This window comes from Anarrhichthys ocellatus, unplaced genomic scaffold, assembly GCF_004355925.1.
Source record: "Anarrhichthys ocellatus isolate YVR2014 unplaced genomic scaffold, GSC_Weel_1.0 scaffold77, whole genome shotgun sequence".
Lineage (NCBI taxonomy): Eukaryota > Metazoa > Chordata > Actinopteri > Perciformes > Anarhichadidae > Anarrhichthys > Anarrhichthys ocellatus.
This window is the reverse complement of record NW_022280107.1, coordinates 1,590,173-1,601,692: the sequence shown is the minus strand read 5'-3', so window position 1 is coordinate 1,601,692 and position 11,520 is coordinate 1,590,173. Positions and strand designations below refer to the sequence as shown.

At 43.8% G+C, this 11,520-nt stretch overlaps 1 protein-coding gene across 1 annotated transcript in view; it reads right to left on the bottom strand.

Annotated features, from left to right (window-relative positions):
* The window catches only part of kalrna (kalirin RhoGEF kinase a), a 53,007-nt gene extending 42,208 nt beyond the window's left edge, over positions 1–10,799 (bottom strand). Inside the window, exons 1-12 of the mRNA XM_031873950.1 lie at positions 10,653–10,799; positions 10,435–10,556; positions 9,769–9,835; positions 9,545–9,654; positions 9,163–9,232; positions 8,933–9,022; positions 8,196–8,288; positions 7,888–7,999; positions 7,112–7,302; positions 6,877–6,978; positions 6,609–6,757; positions 5,804–5,906 (exon numbers count right to left, since the gene is read on the bottom strand). Coding sequence (XP_031729810.1) covers positions 5,804–5,906; positions 6,609–6,757; positions 6,877–6,978; positions 7,112–7,302; positions 7,888–7,999; positions 8,196–8,288; positions 8,933–9,022; positions 9,163–9,232; positions 9,545–9,654; positions 9,769–9,835; positions 10,435–10,556; positions 10,653–10,703 — 1,260 coding nt within the window. The 5' untranslated portion in view covers positions 10,704–10,799. The remainder of the gene's footprint in view (positions 1–5,803; positions 5,907–6,608; positions 6,758–6,876; positions 6,979–7,111; positions 7,303–7,887; positions 8,000–8,195; positions 8,289–8,932; positions 9,023–9,162; positions 9,233–9,544; positions 9,655–9,768; positions 9,836–10,434; positions 10,557–10,652) is intronic.
* Positions 10,800–11,520: the final 721 nt, after the last annotated feature.

Below are 11,520 nucleotides of genomic sequence, written 5' to 3'. Positions count from 1 at the left end.
CACACACACACACACACACACACACACACACACACACACACACACACCCTCCTCCGCTCTCTGTGTCGGGGCTGAGCTTCCTAAACTACTGTACACTCGTTACTGTAAGTGCAATAAAACCTTTGTGAGCAAAAAGCCAAATACAGTATCAATACATCGAGGCAACAGAAGAGAAACGTAGCAAAAGACAGATTTGTATCTGCTCTGTACGGAGTCTCTCCATGTGTTCTGCACACATCTATACATTCATTCGATACATACTGGGACAAAAACAAGGGAGATTCACCTTTTGATCTGGCCTGTGTCCAGCTGCAGAACTGCTTTTAGACACTTTCATGTGACAGCGATGCCAAATATATCACATGTATAATACAATGGAAATTAAGTTGTCCTGTACTCGCACTATACGATATTAAGAACATGTGAAACCAGAAGGAAATGATTTGCTGTAATTGTAAATGGTGGTCCGGCTGTTATTAATTACGAGGTCAGTTTAAGTACAAGACAAAAACATATTGTCATGTGCATGTCCTGTTCTTACCATGCAGACAGTTTGTTAGTTAGGTTTGATATATTCATCTCTCAGCTTTGTGCTGCCAATCCAACCCAATGGAATTTGGTGCTACAGATCCTGAAGACTTATACTCGAACATGACGAAGAGACATTATTTGCAACCACTATTTGCAGCGTCTCAAGGTCCGATTCAACAAAGATATTGAGCTAATGATATAACAGCGCGTAAAGTTTCGCCCCAAGTGCAAATTGCGCTTTCTGCACCGGTTGCGAGGGATGAGAGGACTAACATGCCGAGTCGCTTCGGGCTCGGGCCATATAGACCGGGTTCAGGGTCGGACTCAACTCTCTCCTTTCATTGTGCCTCTGAACTGCAGGGTGAAATGATACGATCTTTAATGAGGAACATTTGAATTAAATGAAGAGTTTGAGCAGACACTCCTTTGAATGCGCTTCAGTTATAGCACTTTGGGAATTAGCACTTTGGGAATTGGACCGTTACTGTAGTGAGGCTCATTTGCAATCATTTTGTGGATTCAGCCATTAGAGTCCACAGCCAAGCGAGAAGCTCTGTGGTGCTGTAGTGCTTTGAGCTAATGCGAGCGTGCCAACACGCTCCCAATGACGATGCCAACATGCTGACGTGCAGCATTAACCTTTAAAAGGGTTCTTCCTGAGGAAAACATGTTCGACTCGTACTAAATTCCATGGCGGTTAATACAAAAGTTGTGGAGACATTTCACTCAGATGTCAACCTCATGGTGGCGCTCGAGGAAAAGTCATGTGATCGCCAATCTCGTTAGGATTCATCCTTTGGGGACCATGAATATCTGCATTAAATCGAATGGCTAATCATCCAAAGGTTCTTGAGATATTTTAGTCTGGACTCAAGTGGGGGATCAACCAACATCAACCAACATTAACTTACACAAGAAAATATGTTGTTTTTCTTAATCATCCGTTTCAGTTGGGCTTTTAACTTCTGAGCAAAAACGACTCAACCCAGGCGTGAGTGATGCACGTTCAGTCCTACAGGAGTCATGTGCTAGTTCGGTTTATTGGTTCTGGCTCACAGAAAAACACAAAGTTTTACTCCAACTGAAGGTGGAGGCTTAAAAAAAAAACAACAGCGTTTGTCCTCTGACCTACGGGGCTGTGGTGGAGCCACGACGGCTGCCAAGCTGTCAACCGCTGGAACGGCGCTTTAAATAACATGGAGACCACAGACTGGACCACAGCTGAGTCAGTGCACCGAGAAACGTCACAGGAAAGACCGAATTCCACACGGCGTCACGGAGCTAAAAAAAAAAAAAAAAAAAAAAAAAGACGTTCCAGAACAGACTCAACAAATCATCACAGACCTCATATCCTCACATCATGTTTACTAGCGTACAGCTGTCCGCTGAAATCACCATATGACAAACGTTCCCTGATCTGCCATCCCTCAGGGTTAAGGTCCGGTTCAGTTGAGGAACGTTGGCTTCATGGAAGAAAGAAAACATGGACTTTTGGTGGTAAGAAAAGGTCACAAATTATGGTTTCTAATGTCAAAGTCACAAACTATGTATGCAAAACCCTTCGCTACTTCCAGAGAGGGCACTCATTACTCACATGACCGCGAGAGGTCACGTGACACGACAATGTAAAAACAGGTTGCTTTACGACTTTATACAAACTATCAGTGCTGTCTTTCTGGTGAGAATATATCGTTTTGGTTATTTTTGCTCTGTAAACCAACATTAGGTTTAAATAAAACCATGACTATATGGTTTAATATGTCTGGTATGTATGGTCTTTACATCAATGAGTGTAGGAACTAAGTGTAGGTTCTTTTTCCACACGTTACATTATCTTTTCAAACTTATTTTGTCATGACTACTTTCATTCAGAACATGAATATGAATATTTTTTGTTGATTCTTTTTAGCTTTTCCACTGCGAATAAAGTCATCAAGCAGTCATGTTGTGCAGAACAGAAATTTAAAAGTAATTCCAGGCTTAGTATTCCGAACTAAGCCTGCAAATTTTATTACTCCTTTAAATATTGACAAAGGCAGTGCACACCAGATCCACTCCTCCAGTTCTTACCTTCCACAATAAAAAAAAGCCCTAGACATTGCATAACTGTTTATCGGAGGGAATTTAAATTCACTCAGAACATTTCGCTGGAAAGGAAACTCAATAATAACTATAACAGCGTAACGATTGCCACAGGAGGAAAGAATTGTCCTTTCACCATTTCACGAGAAAGATCAATCAGTCGGAAGTGCTGCTAAAATGTCAAACATCAACAGGGACGTCTGAACTAAAATAAGACTGGACTGTTTGAGCACGGTAACAAGATTGTGTTTTTCTGTTGAAGAACAGCTGACAGAAACAGAAGGAAGGCAAGTGGTAAACAGAAAAATAGAGGGAAAGGACTCAAAGGAGGCATTCGTCATATAAAAACTCCTCAAACCACCAGAAACAGTAGCTCCCACCCTGTCCACACACACACACACACACACGCACACACACACACACGCACACACACGCACACACGCACACACACACACACACACACACAGTGGAACATCTGACTCTGCCAATGTTGGGCTGTTATTATAGTATGCGGCAGAGAGCGGGGGAGAGAGACAGACAGGAAAAAGCGAGACAGAGACAGAGAGATGTGTGAAAATTGAGTAATAAAAGAGTCGGATTATAAAGAGAGCAACTAATTGCGGGTGTGTGCATCTAGAGAAGTGTGACGGACGAGGGCGAGGCAAGACAGAGCAAGGTACGAAGACGTTTATGGAACAAAGGAGAGGTGAGGAGGAAAGAGTAAGCGGTGAATACATATCGACCCAGAGCCTGTTGGGTTTAACACAAACTTAGAAAGACAACAATTTGTTTCCAGCCAGAAAAAAAACAATCTACGAGAAGAAAAAGGTGATTATTGTAGTCCAACTGATCAATACACTACACACCTTGAACGAGTAAGGTTCTTGTGTACGGACAATCTAGAGTACCAACAATCCATCTAAATCATCTCATTATGGAAGTTATATCTCCCTCTTCTTCATGGTGAGTGTGTGTTCAATAGTAGTACAGGTCCTTTAAAACACATTCATTTTAATACCTTCTATCAAATGACTTTTTATAACTCAAACAGAGAGAGGGTTTCTCCCAGAGTGGCGGAGACAGAAAGCACTGCCTCCAGTTTCGGCTCTCTCACATGTACACCGAGTTCCTCCTCATACACACTCCCCCCCCAGTTGATTGTGACTCAGTGAACGTTTCACAACTGGAACATGTCTGGTGCGTTTAATCCCCAGACACTGCACCACTGATATTCACCCACAGGGTTGTCATTTTTTTACATTTGAAACAAAACAAAAAAACAAAAAAAGTGCAAAAGCTCCACCTGTCAGGTGTTCAGCTTTGCTCCTGCATCATGTTTAGTTTGACGCACTAATCTGGTATTAGGAAAACGACAAAGCTCCGCTTTCAACACGCCCGATCAGATAACTCAATAAACAGCATTATCTCCACTCGCCTTCACTCCAAAACACACAAGGAATTGGTCGACTTCATGATAATAAATCCCTGGAGGGCCTGAGGAGCCATGGGAACAGAACAAGAAGAAGGGGGCACCACCGCCCGTCACTTTGATGAGGAGTACTGGCACTCTTACTACTGGCAAAAAAGCCCCGTTTATAGTGTAGTATAGTAGCAGCACTGTCCTGTATGTCGCCAAGTACTTATTCCCTTGTCACATTACAAAAGAGCTTGCACATTATAAACGGTAATAAATGGAAATCACTGAAAACGACTGCATCCAAGAAATACAGCTCGTAGTGAAAGTCGGGCTTTGCTGTGTCAGCATATGAAATATGAAACGTATCCAAAGAAAATGTAGGAACTTTTCTTTTTCTTTGATGTTTTTCAGGAAAAACAGAAGAGGAGGATCCAGAAATAGCCAGCTCGAGTCTTCTGAATCCTAGTAACAATAAACTGGACGAGAACAGCAACACACCCACAGAAAAAAAAGGCTGGAAAAATTCATTATGATGTTTTCATTGGACAGGAGGAGGTGTGGAGAGCAACATGGACATGCAGTGAAACAAAAGTTATAGTATAAGAAAGCTCTATGTGCATTAGAGATTATTAGTATTAGAGATACCATTTTTTGGCCATTCTGATTGAGTGAAGAAGAGTCTGTGTGTGTGTGTGTGTGTGTGTGTGTGTGTGTGTGTGGTGCTGACATTTAGAGGCCGGGTCGTGCGTAGGCGTGGGGTTGCTCGGTAAAAAGGCCACACTGTGTAACGCCACAGTGGGAGGCCATGAATGACATCTGTGTGGGTGTGTGTGTGTGTGTGTGTGTGTGTGTCGACTGGGAATAGGGAAGTACTGTAGTAACATTGGAGAACAAGCAGTGTGGAAGCAGGACCACCAAAACAACTGCTACACCAAACTCTATTCAAAACCTGTGAATTTTGATGTTTTGTTGTTTAGTTGCAAATGAACCGGTCTGACAAAACTTGGCAGAAGACCTTTAAACAAAGCACCAGGAGTCACTCTGTAGTTCAGCAAACATCCAATTACCAAATTCAATGAAGTTTGCCCCGTTATAATTGGTTTGCCTGTTGCTCCTGTGGCTTCTTTCAAACACATGTACTGAATCACAAAGCAGTAAAGCAGCGCCAAGAACGTCTTAGACACAGGACGAGTGCCATGACAGACAAAGGCTGGGGAAACCCTGCCGCTCAGCAACTTTAGCCTCAAGTTTAACCTCAAGTATTTTAATATTTCATTTAATGATTTAATCAAGGTGCAGTCTAGAGTGCACATTTTGCACTTTGCCTTCTGACTGATTGTGAGTTTAAAGATGGGCTTACTTGGATGTTAGAGGCCGGTTGGTAGGAGGCGTCGGCACAGACGCCTGCACACAACCTGAAGAGGTTTTTCATCGCCGACTGCTCCTCTGTTCACAAGGTAACATCGCTGGATTCTTCTCGTGTACACACACTCACACACACATCAACCACACACTTAAGCCTAACCTTCATGTGACGTTAAGGATAAGCTCAACGCATTGATGGTGCTGCATGTAACGTGTGTAAGAGAACGCACATGTGCACAAACGCATGTCTTACTGCCACTGGCAAATGCACAGCCCCTGCTTCGGCCCCTTGTAGCTGCATGGGAGACCCTGTAGCGCTGAGACAGCTGTAGGTCATCAGCTCATCAAGGACAGCTGCCTTCAACTCCTCTTCCTCCCTTCGACACATACAAAGTGTGCGTTTCCTACCTTGTCGCTGTCTACAGTGTTCTGGGACGTCCTGGATGCGATGGAGATGGTGTCCGGTTGGCTGCTGCCGTCTCCCTGACTGTCTCCGTCTTCACCTCCCTCCCTAGACACACACACACACACACACACACACACACACACACAATCAGAACATCTTCGTTCAAATCACTGGCAAACCCTTTCCGTGTGAGAATGTAACAACACCGTCACCTCTGATGGGACAATATCACCGCTCGTGCTCACGCTGTTTTTAAATCTTAGAAAGATTTTATTCTGCTGAGCCGACTCTTTTTATTTTTAACCACGGTGATATGGTTCCCTCCCGCAGTGCCGCCGTTTACAGTGATGCCGTTTCTAGTTGTGGCAACAGTAGATGTAGAAAAGTCCCAAATCCCAGGAACCCCTGGCTGTACATTACCCTGAATTCACTCAATCAGCGACTACGTTTACATGCACACAATATTCCGGTTCATGCCCTTATTGCAAAAAGACAATATTCCCACTAAGCTGTTTACATGGCTAATGAAAGTGAATGTACCACTAATAATTAACGCCGTCATGACGTAGGCCATGTCCTTTAAAAGGTGCAGTGTCTAGGATTTGTCAACATCTGGTGGGGAGGTTGCAGATTGCAACCGACTGAAACTTTTCCTCACCACTGCGGACGCACCTCACCGATGGTGTTCAACCGGGTATTGTCTGTATTCATTTAGCCCAGATTTCTCATCACGATCCGATTATGAACCTAAAAAAAAAATCACATTTTCTCATAATGAGTGTAAATGACGCGTGTGTCCTTGTTTACCTCTTCGTGTTATTCCTGGGTTTGGTCAGTGCTGGTGTTTTCGGCAGATGAAGAGGCTCCTTCAGCGGTCCCTTCATGTGAGTCATCCTCTCCTGGATCACCTCCCTGATGTTTTTAATCCACTCCTGTTTGGCTTCCATATTGGATGCCTGGAGGGGAAACAACAGAGTAACTGTTATTAAAACACAGTAGCACATCTTTAATTACAGCAAACCACTGTTTACACATCTAATCAGACAACAGCATTTAAGTAAAATGTTTTACTTGCCTTTAGCACCGTTTTATTATCAGAGGAGGGGGTTCTTCCAGCCCACAGAGCAAATTTACACGGATCACCCTCAATGTGCTCGGTCACTCCCAACTCCGACGTCTGCAGGGCAGCGAGGAGGGAAAAATACACAATTATCACAAATGTGAGGTAGTGGAAGCCAACCATCTGTTTGATTAAAACATAGTATTTATTTCCCACATGCAAACACACACACACACACACACACACACACCAGTAGTTTGTTCTTGTACTGGTATTTGGTTCTGCCAGCCGAGTCTTTGATCTCCTTGCTGAAGACCAGGGAGAACTCGAACAGGAAGAGGTGTCGGTCCCGCCCCTTCCTGATCAGCGAGCGTGGATCCCAAACCTGGAAACTGTCCTGCAGGATGAGCTCGCCCTGCACCTCCAGGTTTTCCTCAAAGCCTGAGGAGGAGGAGGAGGACCGAGACTTAAAGGGGAACAACCATGAAAAACTACCTTTCCTACGTCACATGCAGGGCTCATTAGAATATACCGGCCAGAGTACTCCATCATTTTTCCTGCAAACCAATCAGAGCAGACTGGGATATTTTGGGAAGGGGTCTTAAAGAGACAGGCACTAAAATGGAGCGTTTCAGACAGAGGGCTAACAGGTATATTCAGACAGACAGTATGAGAAAAATAATGTGTTTTTTGAACACATTATGTGTTCAATAAAGCATGTTAACATGTTCTAGTAGGAACCCAAAATACAATAATGAACCTGAAAATCAGCATGATATGTCTCCTTTAATATCAATAAAGCTGCTCAAAGTCATTAGGTGGGATAGGAAATAAAACAAACTCATGATGTATTTTGGGAAATAATTAAAATGGATTAAAAAAAAAGATATTGATTAAATAAAAAATAAAGAAAAACACTTTAAGAGTTAAGAAATCCTTATTCAGACAAATCATCAACTATAGTAAGACAATAAGTAATGTTGACAACTTTAGCATAATCATACAGCAGTAGGGACAGTATCTTACCCTCCAACATGGCGAGGTGCATGGCATCATTAGCTCTCTTAGGAACACTGAGCATCACATCCAAACCGTCTTTAATCTCCCCTTTACCCTCCTCACAACATGACAGCAGCTCCTGCAGAGGGACACGAGAGGATATCAGCAGAGCAGGAAAACATCACTTACTTACAACATCATTCGTGTGGTCTGTCTCCACATTTAGACTACATATCCCATGAGCCCTGGTTGCTTCCTGACTCTCCCTTGGCTCTTCTTCTTGGTGTGTGTGTGTGTGTGTGTGTGTGTGTGTGTGTGTGTGTGTGTGTGTCTACCTTCAGCAGTAGTTGGTACTTGGTGATCCTCTGGACCGGTTTGATGAGGTAGGAGGAGATGGAGTTAGCCAGTCCACGTCTCTGCTGAATGTCCTGTTTAAAACACACAGAGACAACATTACAGCAAATGCTGTAGCGACATAAAAAAATAAATAAAATGCAAATGTCATATACATGTTAAATGGTCAATTCAGCACGCTGCAGCTGGTGGGGATCTAAACTTTAGTTTAATGACCAAACAGCACCACCTGCTGATGGAACAGGGCAATAACATAATCATCAGCACGTCCAGCTGCAGGAGGGAAGTACTTTCATTTAGAGGATTTAAAAGGTTACTTTGGTGTTTTTTAACTTATTTCCCCATGTTTTTTTTTTTAAAATTGATCCAGTATTGAGGGAGAACTCTGCAGATGGCAAACAGGCTGTAATGTAATCGCGCTGGGCAACACCTCACTGTCAATGTACGTCCACTAAAAGCGCTTGTGTTTGCCGCTATAAGGCTCAGATTGTTGTTATAAGTGTCTGACAACATCAAGGAAGGAACCCCACAAAAAATGGCCCAGGTTGAAAAATACTGATTTCAGAATGAGTCCGTTTTCTCAGACAGAGGCGGTTTCATGAGACATTTTTATTTTAAATTAGCTGTTTTTGCAATGAATAGATAGAAGGTTTGTCGTAGTATTGTTTACGTAATGATGTGAACGGATCTGTGGCAGAAGGATGAACGGTTTACTCACGTCGAAGAAGGTGCCGGCATGCTCCAGGATCAGCTGACTGGAGTCTGGTTTGTTCTTACAGTAATTCACATAAATGTGGAACTTATCAGCCTGCGGAACAGGAGAGGAGAAGGTGTTTACAATGATACATGATCATTTTGTTGTGCTCTTTTCAAGCCCACGCTTCTTATTTGGACAGAGAACGGAAGTCACTCTTCTGACAACATCTGGAATAAATGTCCGCCTCTCACCCAGGTGACGAAGCAATGACCGACATCCTCTGGAAGCTGCTCGTAGTTCACCAGCTCCTTCAGGAAAATACTAGAAACAGAAACACCAAAGCACACAGCAAATAAATCAAGAAGTGCACTTATTCTTTTATATAGTTTTTTATAAGTCGCTGCAGATGAAAAACAAACATTTCCTGATTATCCTGCTTCAAAATAAAAGTGTTTAAAAAAAAAGAAATTTTTCCCACATTCTTAAACTTTCACACTTACGAGCTTAGAGCTAAAATGGTTGTTGCTGTGCCGTGTGCTTGTTGCTAGGAAATTCCCACATATGTTCCAGAAAAAGGTCTAACGTTTCTGGAAACAAAAACTGGACTCAAGACTCAAAGAAACAATCTCTCACTTGTGGTGGAAGTCCCAGATATCCTGCATGTTGCCGAAGATGATGAGCTCCTTGTTGGCGATGCCTGGAGGAATCTCTTCCACACCGCTGGTCATCTCCAACAGGTAGGTCTGACACACAGACAGACAGACAGACAGACAGACAGACAGACGGGTCAGGCAGGCAGACAGGAAAATATTTGTTGTTTCAAAACAAAATGGGACAAGCTGAGCAGGTTTTCCTACCTCCAGACACTCCTGGAGGTCTTTGACGTAGGTCTTCTCTGTCTGCAGCAGCTCTGCCATGATAAACCTGACACGAGGAGAAAAAGTTCAGACTCCCAAAGACGAGATCAGATGGCATGAGTTATACGAGCGGTTCTGTTTCGTGTCTGGTTCTTCCGTGACCACATGAACCTTTTTGATGTCTGAGGATTCCTTGGATAAAAATGTAAGGCCAACCTTCAGCCTCATGGATCTACGCAACCAGGCACCGAACTTCGGGGAAGGCTACAAGACGCAGATGATCCCCGTTATCAGGACAGATTTAGAAAACTGGTTGAGTTGAATGACTGCGTGAGGGCTGCGTACGTATTGGTAAGAATCTATTGATACGATACGCATCATGATACAGGGGTTACCATTCAATATACTGCAATACTGAAAGCAAGGCGATGTATTGTTTTTGGCTGAGGAGTTAGAGAGGGTCGTCCGCTATTCGGAAGATCGGCAGTTTGATCCCCGGCTCCTAAAGTCTGCGTGTGACGTGTTGGGCAAGATGCTGAACCCTAAATTGCTCCAGAAGCCATCGGTGTGTGTGGGTGTGTGTGTGTGTTTGTGTGAATGTTAGCATGTAGTGTAAAGCGCTTCGAGGTCTCTCACTCTCTCTCTCTCTCTCTCTCTCTCACTCACTCTTTCTTCCTGGCAGACTTCCTCTTTTCCTCGTTGACCTCGGGGTTGGGGTCACGCAGTTTGACCTCGGGGTCGTCCGTTAGGCTGGCGGGGATGATGTCCAGCTCCAGGTCTTTATTGTCCTGCATGGAGGAACACCAAGTGGATTGTTGTCAATAATCGGACAAACAAGAACAGGATTAAAATGACCGACTGCGGTTCCGATTGTGTGGTCTCACCTCAGAGCTGACCCCCAGGCTCCTCTCCAGGCTCTCCTGGTATTTGCCCATGCGTAGCGAGAAGTCGCGGTACCTGCGGTCCACCGTGCTGACCCAGCGCTTCAGCTCCGACACGTGGGCGTGGCCTTTCTCCACCAGGTTGTCCGCCAACTGGATCAGCAGCTTCACCTTCTCCTTGGTTTGCTGCGGGAAGTAAACACACACAGATATGACATGCTGGAGGAGTCGCTGATGTTCTGTGTCCCTGCGTGAATAGAGTACATCGATCTATACATCTGTGATCTCGCTAATGTTGCTATTCCTAACAAATATCATTACCTGTATATCTCGTACTTATAATACATATTGGATTTAATTAAATATTATCCCCTCAGACAGAGTACGTTTTACCGGATTTTTGTAATTGTTTTCATTGAGAAAATGAAAAGAAGAAAATAAAAAGGTAGATTCGGCCCTTAGAGTGCAAAGCTCCTCAGGTATACATCTCAACGTACAGGAGTGTACAGTGTTCGTTATAATGAGTCTAAATATGCACAAAGAGATCCAGCTTTTACACATCACATTTACTGGGTTGATGTTCTCAGAGGTTCCTTTGAGGCTCAATAAAACTGCCAGCAGCTGATCCTCTGACACACACACACACACACACACACACACACACACACACACACACACACACACACACAGTGTACCTTGGCAGTGAGTCTGAAGTGACGGTAGTCGTTGAGGAGCTGCTGCGTTTCCTCGCTGCTTTCACCAGGTGACGTGTGTGTGGCCAGGTAAACTTCACCCGTCTCTTGGATCCAATCCAACGCCTACAAACACACACACACACACACACACACACACACACACACACACACACACA